This window comes from Nothoprocta perdicaria, unplaced genomic scaffold (assembly GCF_003342845.1).
Source record: "Nothoprocta perdicaria isolate Ctin4 unplaced genomic scaffold, notPer1 scaffold_70, whole genome shotgun sequence".
NCBI lineage: Eukaryota > Metazoa > Chordata > Aves > Tinamiformes > Tinamidae > Nothoprocta > Nothoprocta perdicaria.
In genome coordinates, this window is record NW_020455977.1 from 2,799,488 (window position 1) to 2,820,238 (window position 20,751).

General features: G+C 36.8%; 2 protein-coding genes across 4 annotated transcripts in view; one reads left to right on the top strand and one right to left on the bottom strand.

Annotated features, from left to right (window-relative positions):
• The window catches only part of KAT2B (lysine acetyltransferase 2B), a 32,356-nt gene extending 19,033 nt beyond the window's left edge, over positions 1–13,323 (top strand). The window contains exons 10-17 of one of the 3 annotated variants that reach the window (XM_026050801.1): positions 226–352; positions 3,130–3,240; positions 4,639–4,782; positions 4,962–5,076; positions 5,840–5,876; positions 6,129–6,192; positions 6,290–6,374; positions 12,831–13,323. In XM_026050801.1, coding sequence (XP_025906586.1) covers positions 226–352; positions 3,130–3,240; positions 4,639–4,782; positions 4,962–5,076; positions 5,840–5,876; positions 6,129–6,192; positions 6,290–6,374; positions 12,831–12,910 — 763 coding nt within the window. In that variant the 3' untranslated portion in view covers positions 12,911–13,323. Of the gene's footprint in view, positions 1–225; positions 353–3,129; positions 3,241–4,638; positions 4,783–4,961; positions 5,077–5,839; positions 5,877–6,128; positions 6,193–6,289; positions 6,375–11,447; positions 12,604–12,830 lie in introns of those variants that run through there. The other 2 variants (XM_026050800.1, XM_026050802.1) reach the window with 2 other exon arrangements.
• A 1,469-nt stretch (positions 13,324–14,792) lies between these two features.
• On the bottom strand, positions 14,793–20,043 carry SGO1 (shugoshin 1). Its single transcript, XM_026050837.1, has 9 exons — positions 19,921–20,043; positions 19,296–19,440; positions 19,017–19,213; positions 18,602–18,706; positions 17,896–17,960; positions 17,622–17,770; positions 16,090–16,941; positions 15,574–15,739; positions 14,793–15,392 (listed from the first exon to the last, which is right to left on the bottom strand). The coding sequence occupies exons 2-9, from the start codon at positions 19,429–19,431 to the stop codon at positions 15,254–15,256; spliced, it is 1,809 nt and encodes a 602-aa protein (XP_025906622.1). The 5' UTR covers positions 19,432–19,440; positions 19,921–20,043; the 3' UTR covers positions 14,793–15,253.
• Positions 20,044–20,751: the final 708 nt, after the last annotated feature.

The following is a 20,751-nucleotide window of genomic DNA, read 5'->3' on the forward strand; positions in this document are numbered from 1 at the left end:
AATTGTACTAATGTTATTAAAAGAGAAAGTTAATAATGAATTTTATGATAAATTCAAAACATAATGATAAAATGCTCACTCTTCTGTAGGTGCAAGCAGCTAACTTAACAGAGGTATAAACAGTTACATTAGCGTAAGAGAAAGAAGTGAATAAAGCTTATTAAAAAAATGACACATCTTGACTACTTGCATGATCTAAAGTGGCTGTTATATTTGTCTACTCAGGAAACACAAGACCCTTGCATTAATAAAAGATGGTCGTGTTATTGGTGGCATCTGCTTTCGGATGTTCCCCTCTCAAGGATTTACAGAGATTGTTTTCTGTGCTGTGACTTCAAATGAGCAAGTCAAGGTAAAAACAATTTAAAAACAAGAATTTATTAAATATATTTGATTTCTCACCAATGTATATGCTCCTAAGTTTGTTAGGCATATTAAATATCTTAGTATGTAAGTGGAATTTGAAAGTATGTCTGTCACTGAACATACTATGCACTGATTAAACATATCTACAAACTTTAGTCTAGTAGGATTAACTGTAATAAAAAAATCTTCCTCGAAAAAAAAAAATATTTATTTATCTGTCGTTACTGGGCTACTCACTCCTCTGTCTTCAGTAATTACCTCTCACTGTAGTGTAACAGCCCAAGGTCAACTGAACTAAGTACTGATTGTGTGTGACGGTAATGTAGATTAAACTACTTTGTGATGTTAATTGACTTCAGTGAAAATGAGGTATCAAAAAAAGGATACTTTTGCATCTCAAAATAAGCACAAACACCATTTTATAAACTCTTTTGAGTTGATTTTTACAAAATCTTCTCGAAGGGTTTAGAAGTTATTGCCATGTTGAAAGAATGTAGAACACACTAAATACAGGAGGAAACGTTCAGTGTTCTCTGCTTGGCTGAGGACTGCAGGTAGATCTAACTTCGACTGATTCAGGATTTCACCTTTAGATGGTGCTACATATTTTTCTGTTGATACTAGTATAGCTGAGATGTGAATTATTTCAGAACTTATAACAGATGAATGTGAAGGGACAGCTCTGGATGTGGAAGGGTAATGTAGTGGGGGTTGAAAGCCAGTAATAACTATGTAGTACTTCTGTTATATTTGATTTTTATCAAAATTCAGTGCTAGAGAGAAACACTCATGTGTACTTAGCGATGGTCATATAATAAAAGCAACCAAAGAGTTTTAACAAAGGTAAACAATAATAGAACACTTTTTAGGCATGCCTATTCCAAGCCATTCATGAACAATATTCTTTATACGCAAACAACCAACTGCACTACAGGTTAAACTGCCAAAAGTGTGTTTGCTGACCTTCCCACATTCCTTTCAGAGCAAGGTGGCCCCTAATAGTGGTTAAATGAGGAAAATGTATATGTTCAGACATGGGTCTCACCATTTAATCTAGGCCAAAAGTAATGCCTATTTTAATTCAGTTTGAGGACAGGCTAAGGAAGATGGCTACTGTTTTGCTTTACACTTAATTTTTAAAGAATGAACAGAAAATGTTTGAGCTAATTGTCATAATGACTGAAGTTTCTTTGAGGCACAAAGTTGATATTTGTTATCAGAGATTAGATGCTTGAGAATTACTGGAATGCATTGCTGCATTTCAGATGTGAAAAAAAAAATGCCAGTGTCATACACTATTCTTCTCATCCCTTTGATGGGAGGAGAATAGAGAACTTGTCTAGCTCATGTACTTCTAGTTTAAATTTAAGGAAAACATTTTTAATTAAAGGAAATAATTTCACAATCCTCTTTCAGGACTTTTTGAGAGCTTGAATTTGCAGTTGGAAAGTCACTTCAGATCTTCAGTGTTTTTAAGTTCTAGGAAATGCTGTGCCACTTAGCTCACCATGAGGTGGCAAGCCACTTCATATTGCATGTCCTGAATGATGCATGGACTTTGACAAGTGAAACATACAGCCTTTGATGGCTTCCTTAAGTTAGGCCTATGAGATCCTCATTTTGACTATCTGAATGAAAGATACTCCAAACACTATCTTTCCAGCACTAGCTGGAGAGGAAGGATTGATATGCAACTTTTGTATGTGGAATGGTAGGGTTTTTTAAATTCAGTTTCCAGCACTTACCTATACGGATTTTATCTGATGATTTCCATTTTTGAGGCTGTTAAATTGTGAATCAGAATGTTGTATTTTCTAATTTTTTTTTGTCTTCTGTAAATAAGTAAAAACTTCTCCCTGCTTTCAAGAAAAAAGTACTCCAAAACATTCTGTGTTTGTTTTTGTAAGTATCCAATTATTGTCCACGATGTTAACAACCGGAACATATGCCGGAACAGCACATTCTTATGTCTTTCCTGACAGTTTTACATTTCCTCATCTTGAAGCAGAAGGAGAGAACTAAGTTTACTTCGAAATATGAATAAGTGGAACCTATAATTTATTCTGGGACTAAATTAAAATAGAAATTATTCCTCTGTGTAGTCTGAAGACATTTATTTGACTGTGGACTTAATAATTTTGTGCTGCTTATTGTGGTAATAACTATTTAAGTATGCCTTTTATGTTTATGATAAGATTATAACATCTTTGAGGCAGGGGCTATTTCTGTTACAGGTGTAAAAAGTTGGTAAAACAGAAACTGCATCTCAGACTGGGGTTCTTCTAGAAGCAACTGTTTYGGCATTCCCTCTGCCTTGTAATCTAGAAATGGTATGGCTGAGAAACAATGCCCTCTTATTAAAACATACCCAGTTTTTCTAACAGTGATATATGTGATCATAAATAGTTGGTTAGAGGAAAAACAATGTGCCCAACTTGAAGTACAAATTCCAGAGCAACATACCTCTTTAGAGTCACACTTCGCACATAGAGAGCGTCTGAGTTGTCCATTTTAGATTAAAAGGAAATCAGAAACTCTACACTGTGACATTTTTTGTTGCTTCTTGGGTGATACTCTTCTAAGGCTGAAAACAGTTTGAGCTTGGGCATGCCTCTCTCAGTTAGATACCAGAAGGTCTTTAGAAAGCAATTTAGAGGCAAGGCTGTGTTTTGAAAGCTCTGTAATATGTAATATTCCTCAGTCCACAGCTTCTGCTGTGCACAAAGGTTTCATAGCAGCTTTTTCCTCATACATTTCATACAGGGTTATGGAACTCACCTAATGAATCACCTGAAAGAATACCACATTAAGCACAACATTCTCAACTTCCTCACATATGCGGATGAATATGCTATTGGCTACTTCAAAAAACAAGTAAGTCGGTCTAGGAAATAATTCCATGCAAGAATGTCTAGTAATGACAAGCTAAGCAACTTAGCATACTGCAGAAGTTGGATAAAATGATTTTGTGTAAAAATTACTTCTTTTTAACCTTCAAAATATACTTTGTGTTTATYTAGTATAACGTTGGCTTCTAATGGATTTTATTTTGAGGGAATCTTACGACTCTAAGTGTACTGTATAGCCTGTAATTTACTTAACAAACAGAGTAAAATATGGCTAGGCTACCTGTGGACCTGCTTCATTTGCTTCCTTCACTGATTCTGGAAGAAGTGTAAAGTTGGACCYGACCTACTGGCTACAGGCTAGTAGCACAAACTCATCTTGTGCTCACAGCTGCTTGTGATTTGAATCATGAAGCTCAAGTTCAGGAAAGAGTTTAATGTGTCAGATAGATTCAGTAGATTAAATCCATATCAACTACCTGATTGGAGCATACAGTGAAGATGGAGCCAGGCTCTTTACAGAGGTGTTCATCAGTTGGTGTAGAGGCAGGGGACACAAGCTGGATCATGTGAATTTGCAGTTAGGTATAAGAATTTTTTTATTTTTATTTTTAACTGTGMGGGTGGGGAAATATTGGAAGACATTGTCTGGAAAAGCTGTGGAATCTCTGGGTAGTGTTCACACCTGGTCTGAACACAGCCCTGAGCAACCTGATTTGATTAGGCCCTCTCTGAACAATGTGTGGGACTGGATGAGCTCCAGAGGTCTCTTCCAAGCTTGACTATTCTGTGATTCTATGAATATAACTAGTACAACTTATAGTTGATGTTTTAGTTGGGTTTGTTTTCATTTAACTTTTGAACTTTGGAACTTTTGACTGTAATGGAAGATTTGGAACTTTCCTTAGGGTCTGGTATATGTTTTCATTTAAAATACAAATGTAAAATAGTCATTGKTCTTTCTAAGGCAGATATTACTGCAACCTTTGGGCAAAGGTCTCACTGACTTCAACAGAGGCTGTCCTTAACTGATGGCTGCAGTACTGGCATCTTTTAATATTAAAATATAGAATTTTTGGAAAACTCCAGTAAATTTGTGGGGAGTAAAAATCTACTCTTCCTTCCTTACCTGCTCCTTCTACCTTAACCTTCTCCTCTTCCTGCATATAAAAGCAATTGTTGTATCAAGTGATTCTCTTAAGAAGATAGTTGCAATACTGTAAACGATGCTTTGTAATTTTTTGTCCAAAATATTCTCTGTATTTTAACATTRTGGTGTTTTAAGTCTTAATTCTGGACTTCCTTGAATCCTTAGGATTTCCTTAGTACTTCCTTAAGTCTTCTTTCCTTCATTTTAAACTAATGTAAAAGGAAAATGGCATCATGACAGAAAATAAAAATTATARGGTTGTTTTTTTTTCTGCAGGGTTTCTCCAAAGATATTAAAGTACCAAAAGCAAAATATGTTGGCTATATCAAAGATTATGAAGGTGCCACGTTAATGGGATGTGAATTAAATCCAAGGATTCCCTACACAGAGTTTTCTGTCATCATTAAAAAGCAAAAAGAGGTAAAGGATGAAATGAAAAACTGAACAATATAATCAGCATGATTATATTATCAGCAAAATCTCATGATTGGGTTATTTTAGTTTTAAAATGTCAGTGTTAGGTTACATTCTTCACTTTCTAGTACATTCTGTGTCTTACCTCTCAAACTCTTTCTTATTTCCCTGCTTCATTATTGCAGATAATTAAGAAGCTGATAGAAAGGAAACAAGCTCAGATTCGAAAAGTCTACCCTGGCCTTTCTTGCTTCAAAGATGGTGTACGACAAATTCCGATAGAAAGCATTCCTGGAATTAGTATGTATCAACCTTATTTTAATGTAGAAGAGAAGTAGAATAGCCTAAAAAAGGTTCAAGACTAGAAACACTAATGTAACCACATATTGTTTTTTCATAAGATATGATTGTTTCAGCCTGTTAATTTGATTTCTGTCAAGATTGTTATGTTTCTACCATAATACTGTCTTCAAGACTTCCCCAAGGCATCCCAGCCTAGTGCTCTTTTATGTACACGTTTAATTTTGTTTACATGTGATGCCTCTTTGTTCTGTACCACAGTATAGTCAGCAAATTCCCTCTGGCACCACTATTATGTACTGAACTCCTGCACAGGGACGAATTCTGTGCTAAATAGGGACCTATTTGAAATAGGACAAAACAGAATTAAATTTTAAGTATCATCTCTTTTTTCATCTATCTCTTCTGCAATTTATTCCATGTCCCTGTGGAAACATAAAATAATTTTAACATCACTTATCTTTACAAAGGCTGTAATAAAATATGCATTATTAAAAAAAAAAAAAAAAAAAAAGAGCAGTGTGTTTCCTGTAGGAATATTTTAGAATCTTTTGCAGCTGTCTGAAGAAAGGATCATGTAGGAATTGAAATGGGCCAGGAAGCTAGATTGCTGTGTTTTTCAGTCGGATTAGCTTTTATTAAAACAAACCAATTTTATTTTGTGGTGGTGCTGAAATGGCTTATCCTTTAGAGTTGCATTAACTCAGTTAATGCTTTGACCTCCTGTAGTTCTCATATACTCTTTCATGTTTTTGATGTACAGGAGAGACTGGCTGGAAACCAAGTGGAAAAGAGAGAGGGTAAGTGCTGCATGAAGAAAAATGCTGAGGCAGTTTTGAGAATTTGAGATATGTCTTAAATGACATTGGAAAAAATCACTTGAAATTTTCTTCCATCTATTGAAAGACAGAGATAAATAATCTGCAGTGAATGAAAGTGGGTGGTGKTTTTTTTTTTCCCCCTATAAAATTCTGGAATTGCTTTGAGGTGAGAGGTAAATTCTAGGAATGGAGTTGCAAGCTAATCTTTTTGTATTAATATTTTCTTTCAAGTAAAGAGCCCAAGGATCCAGATCAGCTTTACAGCACATTAAAAACCATACTGCAGCAGGTGAAGGTGAGTGCCAGTTCTAGTTTGCCTTCTGTAAAGATTTTTAAATGATTTATAATATAGAGTTTCCATATTAGATACCTTACTTTTTTCTTTACCAAAGAGCCATCAAAGCGCTTGGCCCTTCATGGAACCTGTGAAGAGAACAGAAGCTCCTGGATATTATGAAGTTATAAGGTTTCCCATGGGTAATGACATTAATGTTTTTTAAGTATAGAGTTTAAAAATCTTTATAGCCAGAGACTTAGCAAGTAGCAATATGATTGTTGCACACGCTAAAAGTTACATTACTTTCAGCTCTGAAGTGCCAAGAATACAATACTGTTGTTTGAAATTTATGATTATTTTGTGACTGTTGTGAAGCATTTACGATATATTCATGTGAAATCTTAGTGTAAAACCTACAGAGTCCTGGCAAGATCTTAAACTATGCAATCAGAAGCTTTGGGGATTGAGCTAGTTTATGTGAGCTATAAGAATATGATCTCTTGTATGGTAACTTTTCATTGGAGAGGCTATTGATATGTTAAAGAGTCTTGAGGTAAACTTTCAGGAATACCTGAGTGTTTGAATTACTTTAAAAGGGTTTTAAAACTTCCTAAATCACATAGAAGAAAGCTTTCCAAAGTACCAGTTATTCTAATTAACACTTAATATGGAGTTGATTTGTGAAGTTTAGCCAAGTGCTTCATGCAACTGGTTGGTTATAAGAACCTGTTTAACAACTTTTAGTTCTGTATTTTGCACCTTTTGGATTTTTTTTTTTCAAACAGCTAGTGTTTATGCATTAGTGCTTGCAAAAAGAAGTGAACAAGTGATAATTACTTTTTTTTTTCTTTTGACTGATATGTCAAATAATTTATATGATGATTCAGTGCAGTTCTAGTTAGGTGCTTGTTTTGATTTGCATTGTGACATATTTAACAGAATCGTGGCATTTCTTCACTGTATATGTAATACTTATCCCATCTCTCTGATTACAATTTCTGTGTTTTGAATCTAGAGAATGAAATTCAAGTTCAGTTCAGATTATTATCAATCAGTTTCTCAGAGAAGGAAAATGTTAGTAGAGTCCTTGATTGTGCCTACTAATTTGGCTTAATGGTTATATTCAACTCATCGTTTCCAAAGAGCAGATAGATGCATGCTTTATAAGAGCGGCAGTCAGCTTCCTGCCTCCCTGAGGCAAATGTACCCTCTGCCAATGTGACAGAATAGTGTTGGGCCGTCACTTGGCAAATCAGCCCTTCTCTGTTTTTCTGAGCAGAGGCTAAATGGCTGTTTAATCTGAATAAACCTTTCAGGGGTTAGGAAGAAATTGCCGCCTGGATTGGCAAGCCCAAAGTAGGAGTGTTGTCTGTGCTCTCCTTGCCCAGAGAGGCAAGGGGGGAGGGGGAAAGCAGCCCTTATTTTAGGATTTAGCTGAGGTCTTTGTTTTGGTTTCCTTTGTTTTTCCTACCAAGGAACTAACACACAACTAACCCACATTTTGATTCATGATCAGCTCATTACCAGCGTGCTGCTATTGTACAAAAATTCTGACATAATTTCAGTGAAAAAGAAACAGTGTCTCAAAAGCATCTAAAAACTAACAGTGCTAACTAATAGAAAACCTAATTGTTRTCTTTACATTTTTATACAGACTAAATTGTAAGATGTTTGTGARGTCTGTCTGTACATTTTTTTAACTACCTCCTAAGGTCACCTCATATGTATGTAGACTTCTAATGTGTCTATTGATCTCTTTCCTGTTCCATGCTCTTGCAATCTGTTGTTTTCAGGAGTGCTATTTTTTCCCCTTGTAGGTCTGTGGGAGTTGTAAGTGGGAGATGCAGCCAAACTCTCACTGTAGTCAGTGGAGAAGGATTTAACTGAGCAGCCAGTGTCTGCCTTACAGTGAGCTGTAAATCCACACATCCACAGGATGATTAGGCTTTAGATAAATAGTTCATATGTGGGCATCTACATGTGAGACGTAACGGGAGCTGATTCTCAGTTATAATTTCATCCTTACAGCTGTAACAGTGTGCTTTGAGCCTTCCTCAGGGAAGCATATTATGGTGAAACGTGGAGTTTTGTCTTATAAACATCTTTCTCAAAAAATGGCTCCAGACAATTTTAAGACAGACAGCTATTTAGCTAGACATTCAAATGAAAAGCATAGGTGATGCAAGCAGAGGCTTGATGCAACTGTTTCACAATGTTTAAACTTKTCTGGCATACCTATTTGCATTCATTGAGCTACATCAGTGCAGTTCCTTGCAGCAAGCCCCTTTATGATGCTTTAGGAATGCCAAGTGGTTTTGTGTTTGTTGAGGATGAGGTATCTACTTAAATCGATTACTGCTAAATTGATTTGAATGTCCATACACAGAGTTTCTGAAGAAATGTAGTGAGTACAAACTTTTTCAGTTGATAAGGCTTAACCATTCCCACACAGAAGATTTAGCTCTCAGCAGTTGCCTGTTTGTATAGCATCTAACTTTGGTGACTTTGGGTTTCTGATTCTCTGCAAAGCACCAGTGAAATGAGATGAGACTAGAGGAGAAATCTCTTCATTTATTCAATAACAAATACCTTGTTAAATGCCCAACAATTATCCCTAAATTCTTCTAAAAAAAATTTTTTTTTTTTTTTTTTTTTTTTTTTTTTTTTTGGAGAGGAAAAAAAAAAAAAAGGAATCCCAAAAAATAATTTCAAAAGTTTATAACTTTAAAAAAAAAAAAAAAAAAAAAAAAGACAGGTGAAGAACCTTTGTTTTAGTATGTGCTTTTCATATGAAAGGGTTATTTTTCTATTATGCTTATATGTGCTGGCTCTGTTACTGTTAAAACATTACCATAGTTTTGCAWTATTCTCTTGCATATTACAATTCAGCATAAATGGATACTTGAAAAAATGGTGACATATTARCATTGACTTACTTAAAACATTTTTCTTCCTATTGAGAGCTAGTGCCACAACTGAATGGATTTTTTTTTTCTTCTAAGCAGTAAATAACGTATTGGAGGAGTCCTTAATTTTTTTTGTTTTTGTGATTTCATTTTCCTCCAATAATGACTACATGAGATCTGAAATCATTGTGTTAGTATATCCAAAATGCTATTACCTTAATGAGGTTTATTCAAAGACTAAATAGAACAATAGAATCATAGAATCCTTAAGGTTGGAAGGGATCTCAGAGGTCATCTAGTCCAACCCCCCTGCTCAYGCAGGGTCACCTAGAGCACGTGGCACAGGGCTGCATCCAAGCGGRTTTTAAAGATCTCCAAGAAGGAGACTCCACAACCTCTCTGGGCAGCCTGTTCCAGGGCTCTGTCACCCTCACTGTCAAGAAGTGTTTTCTCAAGTTCCTGTGGAACTTTTGGTGCCTCAGCTTGTGGCCATTTCCTCTAGTCCTATCGCTGGCCACCACTGAAAAGAGGCCGCCCCCTCCTCCTCACTGCCTCCCTTGAGGTATTTATACACACTGATCAGGAAATGCTATTGAGGCCAAGCACAAAAATGCTTCTAAACACTTCTTGAAGAGATGGACCTGAGCAGTCTGATAAAAACCTGAAAAAGTACRTATAATTTGTGAATCTGGGGATTTTGTTGTCTAAGCAGTTTCACACTTTCCCAAACAGACGTTTGCTATTCTTATTTTGCTTAAAAATCCTAGCTCAGTTTATCACTGTAAATCCTTGACCTACATAAGAATTATTGATTCTAATTAGAAGAGGCCTAACTGTACACTAATTGTATATGCAAGTATACATATACTGGTTTAATTACATATTTTACTTGATAGGAATAGAGGCTTATTAATCAACTCTTACTTAAGACAAATGAGATTGAATTAGTGATATGGCATTCTACAATTCAGTCTATAAAGTCAGTCGGGGACTGTCAAAGGAAAATGAGAGAGGAGCTCAGAATTCCTTCTTCTTTTTTTTTTTTTTTTTCCCTGAAAGTACTATCAAGAACAGTGAGTTTTCAGCTGCAGAGCAGTAAACAGATTCACTGCAGTAGTTTGCAGAATGACAGTAATCAAGTATCAACTGAGAATTTCTGCCTTGCTATTAACATAAAAAAAAATAGACTGCCTTTCCATGTGTGAAATACTGTGTAAAGCTAGTGCATAGCAAATTTTATATCAGTGGAATAGGTGTTTGAGAATATTTAGCAAATTTGAAAATATCCAGTTTCCTGTCTTAAATAATTCCCTGTTTTCATCTTGATATGCTTTTCTCTACTTTTTCCAAATTCAAATCTTAAAAAAAAAAAAAAAAAAAAAAAGGACAGTAGGAGATACAGAGACTATCACTCTAATTTCATAGACATATCACTTGTAAAACTGTACTATGGCCTGGGAAATAGCTTCTTTGCTGTGGAGGTCTTCAGCCTCTGCTTTGCTAGCAGTGTTCATTGGCATAAGACTTTCCTATTTTAGATATTTCCATTAAGATTCACAAAGGTGTTGCTGTAGCCTGGGCTCAAATACTGCTGTGAAATAGTTATTAGAGCCTCTGAGCTGAGAAAAGCCAAGGCATCCAGCAGAACTCATTTCTACCACTTGTAGGGTAGACTAGGTTTTCAGATGCCTTGCAGGAGCCACCAGGATGTGGAGAACACTGAGGTGATTTAGGTGTTTTATGAATGGCAGGTTTTAGTATAAAGGAAAAGATTCATTTAAAGAATGTTTTCTAGTCAACAGTAATTTGTATGGGACAGTGAAGRTGGGAGAGCTCAATTCTGACACCATTTTCAGAAATGTTTGCATAACTGTGACTTTGAAGCTGTAACTAAAATATATCTAGACTGTGAAGTATGTGATATTTAATGTATGTCCTGGGAAGTCATCCAAATCCTTTACTTAGTTATGTAGTCCTAAGTCTTCTCCTGCAGAGCCCGTGGTAGCTTTGCCTCACATAGTCACACAGCTCTTAAGGACCCCTGATTCTCACAGAAAACTGTGTGAGAACAGAAAGGTGATGCTTTATTTGTATTTTTAAGCTCTCCATGAAATTATTCTTATAGTGTAAAAAAAAAAAAAAAAAAAAAAAAAAGCTTTTTTCTAGGAGTGCAACTGATGCTGTTGAAGTTAAAAGTTTTCTTGTAGATTTACAAGGTATTAGGATCAAGGCTTAGATAAGGGCAGTTAATAATTCCAGCTCCTAGCTTTGCCATCAGTTCATTTCAAAGGGCAAAGCAATACTAAGGGTTATTGCTGCATGAAATACATGTATCAAGCAGTGCTAATCTATTTTTTTCCTGTACAGATCTCAAAACAATGAGTGAACGACTCAAGAATAGGTACTACGTGTCTAAGAAATTATTCATGGCAGACTTGCAGCGAGTCTTTACAAATTGCAGAGAGTACAACCCCCCCGAGAGTGAATACTACAAATGTGCCAATATACTGGAGAAATTCTTCTACACAAAAATTAAAGAAGCTGGATTAATTGACAAGTGACACTTTGTCTTTTTTTTACAACCAATCAGTGTGCCTCCCACATGGGCAAGGGAAGCCGTTACATTTTGGAGCTGTTGGGACTTCAAGTTTTCAAGAAACTTCTGTTTAATAATTAGCACTTTTAAAAACCCTTTTTAGTTTTGCAAACCTGTATTATATTAAAATTAGAAAGATTATTTTATTAAAATGCTTTATAATGTATTTAAAATCAACAAAGATTTCTTTGTGTGCCCATTATAATATATTCATAATTTTATCAGCTACAGCCTCAAAACATGTGGGAAATTGCACATGTTTGGGAATATGAAGAAAATTCCTAGACAATGAATGTGAAGGTTTTAGCTTACARTCTCTGTTTGAAAAAAATAATATTTTTTTCTAGTTAAAAGAAAAATCAGGGCAAATAAGTTCAGATTACGGTCTGAAACATTTGTTTCATTATGGATTTTGTGTTTTTTTAGTAAGATAWTATTTTTTAAAAGAAGCAGCTGTGAGAGAAAAGCAGCCACTTCTGAGAAAGAACTGCTGGAAACTTTGATAGATGCAAATTTGTCTATTGATYTGAGATTTTGAGAAGTATTTTACCTGCAAATTCCAATCTCATAACCACTAATGAAATAAACATTTGGTTAGATGGGTAATGKCTTAGTGACTTGGCTTATGCAGGACATAAGTACCCAAAATAACTTCAGAAAATCTGGTTGGTATACACTAGGCTTAATTTTAATTGGCTTAGTAGGGATAAGGTTTCGATACACTTCATGATTCACATCATTTCCTACTCTCAACTGATAAATTCTTTAGATTGTGGAAGTAGAGATAAGATGACTGTGCACAAAACTAGTCAGTATATGACAGCTTCTAGCTTATATATTTCCCTCTGTGGTAAACTGGATTTTCTACCAAGCTTTATTGTAAATACTTATTAACTGTGATTATTTAGATCCAGGAGCATATTAACATTTTACAACTCATGTTAGTATATCATCATATATCATCAAATGAAGCACTTATATATATATTATATATATATTTTGCTGCTTACACTACTTGTAAGAGGTACACCTAACTTCCTAAAGGAGAACAGTACAGGCCAAAAATCTGTCACTTGACATTTTCTAATTGAAGTTTATAACTGCTTTTGTGAAGAATAAATTTAACTTTTATTCTTGGTGTTTTGTATTTACAGGTGTTACACTGGTAAAGTTCAGTAGTGATAAGGTTGGAACAAATAACCTTCTATTGTTATCAAAGAATATAGTCCTGTAAAATGCCTGTGCAATGTTAAGTTACAAGCTGATGCAGTAAGTATGTCAGAACTTACCTGGAAGTAGTGTGGTACACATGGTATTCAAACTGTTAACACTAGAATTGCATCAGTGTTTCATATGAAATTAGCCTGACCTACATTTGGATCTATAACTAAGGTACAATAAGAGAGTTGTTTTATAGACAGTATTGGATACTATAATCCTRTTTTGTAGATTGGGCCTACAGATGCACCTGTTAAGCTTGGTATCCTGTGAAACTTTGTTATTTTCAGAGTAGATTTTCGTATTGTCTTTCAATCAGATTGTCTCTTCTATATTGGAACATTTGTTTTCTAATTTAAAAATTAATATTTTCATAGATACTGTGCAATAAAGTTACAGTAGGATGTGTTTTTTGCAAATGCTTTAACAGCTGATGAATTTTACATTTGTAAAATTAATATATTGTATTGGTACAGAATAGTTTTAAATTATATATATATACACACACACAAAACACTCTTTTTGGTCTTTTATTTCACTCATTTTTTGCACTACCCATACACTGATTTTCATAATTGAGCACCCTGAACCCACAAGAGTGCARCAGTTGAATAGGAAACCTTCAAGTTCACTGGGATCAGTTAGATGAGTATAGTTGATAAACTCAGAAGTCAGTATAAACTACTGTAAAAGAATCCAACTACCACTCCAGSTTCATATTAACTGGACCACACAACTCAAAAGAAAGAAAAAAAACATATTCAAAAGCTTTGATTTTTTTCATCCCCCAGACCATGCTTTTGTTGGTGACCTTCTAGAGCACCATCTCTTAACAGCCCTCAAAGTTAAATCCTGTCCGTTCTGAGCCTAGCACTCAGCTACTTTTGTTTTGCATGCCATAAAATAAACCGCTAGATCTGTCCACTAGCTGACAAATAATGACAGGGTAGAGAGATTTTCTTTTAATCCACCCGTGAAGATGTCACTTAAGGCCATACACTGAATAATACTCGAGTAGAGGAAGTAGCTTTCAGAAAAGGCTTAGACTTCCTTTCTAGGACAACTTTAGGAACACCACCACCCTGATGCTTAAAATCCTTCTRTGTGAGATTGGACTGCAGTGATTTGTCAAGCTCCCTCTAGCCAGAAATGCACTTGCTTTGGGCTGCTCTATATATTGATTTGTTTCTCATGCTCTAAATAACAACAGTTACTKAGTAAGCAACAGTTTACAGTAAACAACACGTACAAGACTGTTTCCTAAAATAATACTTTAAAGTTGAGAAATCATTCTGCAAAAAAATTAGGCTCAGATTTAAAATTTTAGGTTAAAAATGATCTATGCCTAAGAATGTAGGATTGGCAAGACTTGCACAGTGTGTTTTGAATGCAGCTTTCCTCTTCCTGTATTCATGCGGCAGCCCCTTTTGTAAAATTTAGAACTTTTATAAACAGGCAAAGAAACACGACTTTGAGTGTTATGCAACCTTAATAGTGTGGAGTTGCAGTAATAATCCCTCTAGCAAACTGTCTACTGCAATACCACATGGTAACAGTTTGGGGCTGGTGGATCTTAAACAAGAAGCAGTTGCAAGTTTGGGAAGCAGTGGGGATGGGGCAGGGGGAAGTCCCCATAAAACACTCTACACAATCATTACTGAAAATTAGGCAGGACAAAAGAGCTGTGTGTTAACTCATGGTCACTGCAGTACCAGCCAACTCTTATGTTTGAGGTCCAGCTACCAACTGAATTACTTCTGCACATGCTTACACTGAATAAAATGTGGAAAGGAAGAACACAGGCTTGCAACATGTCTACTGCAACTGGGGTTGCTTAGAATATTACAGTAGTAGCAGCAATAGACAGACATATAAAAAAAATACAAAACAAGTCTGAGTTCTTTTCAGCACGAAAACATTTATTATGAGCTTCACTATGAAACTACAAGCTTGGAATAAAAAAAAAAAAGATACGCACAAACATGATTTAAAAAAAAAATCCAGTGATCTCAGCCAATTCAAATTCACTTATGCCAGTCACTGTGACATCAAGTAGGGTTTTATATATAGGTATTTGATGGAAAGAACAGTGATCATCACTTCTGACATACTCACACACTCATATTGCAGGCATGCGTTCTCCCAGAAGTGTCTGAACAGARTCATCCGAATTATGTCTTATGTCTTCAAGATAAATTTCATTTAAAAACAAGTCACTAAGTTAAAAACACAAAACCTCAATTTTACATCCTTAAAATTAGATACTTCAACGTAACTGCATATTGCATCAGATGTTATTGTGTAATAGTTTGTGTAAAAATCTCCTTTCTTCATAGTTTTACAGGAGTGATGGGAATTCTCAACGACAACCAACAAATTTCTCATTGTATTTTGACAGGGATTCTTTAGGAGAACGACGTTTAGCATCTTTTTTCTGCTTGAAAATTGGAGAATTCAAAAAATATGTATCTGTGAATGGATCTCCTCTTCTAAGCTTCCTGTAAAAAGTACAGCAAGATTGAATTTTATTTTCCCTGCTCCRTTTACAGCAATTTCCAACTAGCAAGTTCAATTTTACATAACTAACATCAGACACCCCTCTTTAAATGTTAAGAACTTATTTCAAGTTTTTAAATAATCCCCTTAAACTGCCTATCAATCTGAAACTCAGTCACCTACCCTGCAATGCTTGGTTCTTTATAGCTCACAGTAAGAGTACAGCTTCTCTTGCGTTTTGGAGCTGGAGACAATTTGCTTGGTGGGACAGCAAGCCCATTTTCTGGGAGAAGTGAGGAAGCAGTGTTGGTAACATCACAGAGACCACGAGATGGTTCAAGAGGCTCTCCTGAAAATACCAAAAACAAACAAGGAAACCCCACACCACTCAATTATTATCATCTAAGATAGTTCCAGGAAATTAGGCATGAATTAAACTCTCAGCTGTACCCATTACCTCCCTCCCTATTTTCCTCTTACTTTAATGGAAAAAAMCATCAACATAAAAACGTTCAAGCTTTCTAATTTAATTTGCCTTGAGGAAAAATAGGAGAATGAATTTAATGATTTTTATAAGATAAAAATATTTGAAATTATCACAGAAATCAAATTTTATCACAGAAATCAAATCAGTCCCCTGAAATGGTATACTTCAATAAAGCGTAACAACAGTAGCTACAGAACAATTTCCAAACTTACTAATAGACTTGTCACTTGATTTACTGCTTTTAGTTTCTTTTTCATTTTGGAGTTTCTGCTCATGCTGTGCCAGACATCTCTTAGATCTTGGTCTTGCATGGATTGGTGACTTGTCATTTTGGCCCATTGAGCYTTTCCTTTTTTTTGATTTATAAGGAACATACATGCTATCATCTGAATCTTCTTCAGTAGTGCTCAACTCKGTGTGATCACTTTCAGGTAAAGCTTTTTTGTCATCCATACTGGTATCTGTGTCATTCACTCTATTTTGTCGAAAAGGTGTAACATGAACAGACTCTTCAAAATGAAAGTTGTAAGCATCACTGGAGCCATCTAAGAAGTCCGACTTTTCTTTGGAAGCCTCTTTACCCTGTCTCTTCTTTGATCTTGGTCTGGACGTATTTTTAGTCCTTTCCATTTTTTTCTTCGGACGCTTTTCTCTCCTTACTTGAGAGTCTTCTCTGCTTTTATGCTCATGTTGTTTAAAATCAGAGTTGTCGTCTGAATTTAACTGGGCAGCTGCAAAATGTACCCGCCTCAATGCCAGCTCTGAACCTGACGTGCTTTTATTCAACTGAGAAATAGCTGAATTAATGTTTTCTACAGTACATTCCTCTAGACTTTCTGCAAGTCTAGTTTCATCCTGTTCAGGAAGTGCTCTGGTTGAATCAGAGGGTTCTGGATGGTCCAAGGCACCAGTGCAAAGTTCATCATGAGTTCCCAGTTTTGAACAGCGACGCCTGGTGGACACACTTTTTGGTAACACATTACCAAACTGCTTATCCTTTTCACTTGAAGAAACATTTTCCAACTCTGACATTGCGTTATCCAGATGGAAATCACATGTTTGCCCTTGTAGTTGAAGATGAAAAGTCATATTAAAAGAAATATTAACAACCTAGATAAGTCTTGTTCAGGTTCTGATATCGCCAGCAGTTAGGCTACTAAAACTTTATCGACACATTTGTACAATTCAGTATATTACAAAGCAAGATAAACTGCTTTCTGTGGGCTCCTATAAAGTAAGGAGCCCTTTGCAGCTTGAAGATTCTCTTTCAAACTTCTAGAGTTTGGAAAGGTTCTTCATATTCRTTTACATACATAAATAACAAATTGTAGATTAATAAATGAATACAATTCATTTGTATCATTCAATAAATATACATGTATTTATGCTAATATTTGTAATATTTCACATGACATTATATAAATTGCTTGTTTAGTTCTTTTGTTTATTTTCCTGTATGTTTTTCTTTGCTAGAAATCATTGACTACATAAATGCTAATACAGCAGGAAGGATCAATTTAGTCTGCAGAGCAGTGTGATAGATAATGAAACTCAATGCAGGTATACAAAAGGTGTTTCCAAATTCTTTCCCTCTTTTGCTGAGCATCTTTGTTAGAAAGCTTACCTTTTGCTGACCCTTTACAATATCAAGTGAAAATTGTTTCAAAGTTACTTCAAAAGCAATAATGTTTTAAAAAAAAAATCAAAAGGGAATAATATCCAGTTTCTACTTAAATTTAGGTACCTTTGTCCAGAAATATGTTTGTTAGTGAAACACCATTTTCAGGTTCCTGGCAGATCTCTGACATAGACTGAGACAGCTCATTTCCATCATCACCAGCCTCCATCTCCCTTCGAAGTACACAATCATCTCCATTAACAAGTGGTGAACTCCTTTAAAAGGAAATTAGAACAATGGGTTGTTTATATTACACTAGATTTATTGCCCTTTCCAGGCAGAAAGCCTTACTGTAACCCATTTTTTCAAACATAGGTTTTAATTAACATATAGTACTTACACAGAACACACTTGTCCTATGGCACCAGAATTATTTTCAGGAACTGCAGAAAGCACACTCTGGTTCTGTCAACAAAATAGATCTTACTGTGATTAAACACCTGAAGCAAGCATGCACCATATATGCATTTTAGACAGAAGCCAACTTATATACAGAAGGGCCAGAATTCTATGACTGTTTGTGCTTTTTTCATCTTATTTCCTAACGACACCACAGTTATTAATGCCTAATTTTTTATTTTTTAAAAAAATAATTTGTTTGATACTGGCCAACAAATTCAAATGGAAAGTAAAAATTTCGAAGTTAAGTCCATCCCTCTCCAACATCTGCAGATGGAGCAACCAGTTGGCAAACAAATAAGTGTTGTGGAATCTCACATGCTCGGCTCCAGTAAGCGAACATGTTCACTACCACCACGTGAATCAAGAATCAGCTAAAGAAAGACCCGTGAAGAAAAGACACGGGACACTAGGCARAAAGCCATGGAAAATCAGGATGCCTCATTCATTTTCTGGTAGAATGGTAGTCCCACAGTCTATTATAGGCACCACCACAGTTGGATCCCACCTCACACCGGGAGATTTGAACTAATCTTGCATCCAAACTAAAGCTCAAATCTCAAAAAAATCTGTGCATATATGCTGTAGGAAAAGGAAAATAGGGTAAAGCGAATAGTTAACAAGTCCCATCACACAGCAGTACTTACTACATCTGTGAAACACAAATCCTTTGCTGGGCCAAGGAGATCAACAGAGTCCAGTAAGTTCTGGGAAACTTTTGAAATGATCTTGTTCAAGGCTGACAGCCGAGTCTAGCCAAGAAAGAAGGCAAATAGTATTCGCTACTGTTATATTGATCTACCCATGTAACAGCTCCTCACCAGTATTATAACTAAGCATGTATCTATTACCTTCAACTGCTAAAAGTACACAGAGCTGAGATGTTCTTTACAAAAGCAACCAAAAAAAGAAAAAAAAAAAGGAAGTGATCAGACTAAATGAAAATAGATGAAATTTTGTTCTGCATATCAAGATAACTTTTCATGAAGCATTTAAATTCATAAAGAAAGCAACAGATTATTTATGGTGGATTCTGACTTGCAAAGATACTATTAATAATACCTTGAAAGAACCTTGTGCTCTCTCAAACCTAAGTTTTCTCTGCAAATCAAACATCTGAACCTTCAGATCCTGATATTCTTCCCTTAAATGAAGGATTGTTGCCTGGGCTTCCTTGAGTTTGAGCTTTTCTTCTTGCAGTGCCACTGCTAGAGCTCTGTTATTTGCTTGAATACTCTTCATTTGCATTGAACTGGTGGCTGCAACAACATAAGAGTATTTCACCTTAGTGACATTTTCAAGTTTATAAAAATTGTCATTCAAGATATTTAAGCATCTTACTTGCTTTTTTACACTTCACATTTGAGATCTGGTTGCTTTTACCCAGCCTTATCCATTTCTGATTTCTCTTTTCTTTCATTCGTTCTTTTATATCACTCAGACTGTCTTTAAAGGTCTTTTTCAGGTGTTCAGCCATCTTCTACCTCTAGAAATATAAAAGGCAAATAACTCCATAAGCTGATGCAGCACAGTGCTCCCCAACACCAAAAAAAAAACCACACAGAAAAACTCGAGCGTCTCAGCAATGTGCGAGTACGTTGAAGGGACCAACAAATGCAGGAACTGCGCAGAAACGGTCATTTTCACTTGAGTTTTGGCCACGATCACTGTTGGAGCTGCAAAGTGGGACTTGCCCAAGAGCGGCTGGGAGGGAGGCACCAGTGGGTCACGGAGAGGCTGTCACCGACGGAGAGCAGGACAMGGCGGCGAGGCCCGCACCGTCACACGGGGAGCGGTAAACCCGCGCCAGCACCACCCGGACAGCGGCCGCCTCTCCCCCGAAAGGAGCGGTCCCGGGAGGCGCCTCCCACGCACGGCCCTGCAGAGACGATCCCGCCCCGGCCACTGCCCGCCCTTTGCCCACCGAGCGGAGGCCTCGTCGCGACCGGCCAGCGCCYCAGCTTGCCTGGTGGTAGCAGCAGCAGCCGCCGCGCTCGGTGTAGAGGGCAGCGGGGCAGCCCCGCGCGCGACGCGGCTGTTGGCGGTTGCGGCTGTTGGCAGTTACGACTGTTGACGGTTACGGTTGCGGCCGTTTCCTACCGTTCAAACCCGCCGCGGCGCCCTCGCATTGGCGCGGAACGGCGCGCACCCCATTACGTCACGACGCAGCTGCCGCCCTCATACGGGTCTTCGGTGGAGCCAAGCCCCGCCCCCGAGCGTGGGGAGCGGCGCCGCCCCGTCCCCGCTGCCTGTGTGCGCAGCCGCAGTTGGGGGCGCTCGCCCCGAGCCGCCCGCCATTTCCTCACATGGTGACCCGTGTGTGTGTGTGTGTGTGTGTGTGTGTGTGTGTGTGTGTGTGTGTGTGTGTGTGTGTGTGTGTGTGTGTGTGTGTGTGTGTTAAATAGCTAAATTGTAATGGGGCCAAAATAAGCAATTTTTTTTTATATATAGGAAGAAAATAAATGAAATTGTTTTATATATTTGGCCTTTCGAAATAGCCTGTGGCAGCAGATACCAAGATGAGCGTTTTTGAAATTTCCTGATTTAAGCTTGCCGTGAATCTGTTCTAAAATGCTGTTATATTTTGATATGAAAATGCTATGGAAGTGGTAGAGCTCAGGTGCTCCAAATGGCCCCTTATCGCTGCTGGCCCATGGATTGCAGCTTGAGGGAGAGSTACAGGATATGCTTGGTCATTTGATTTCAGTTACCAAACAAACTCTGCCTGTGTCATCCTGTAGACAAGGATGTGCTCTTTTCAAGCACTTAAAAAAAGTAACCTCAGGAAAAAAAAATA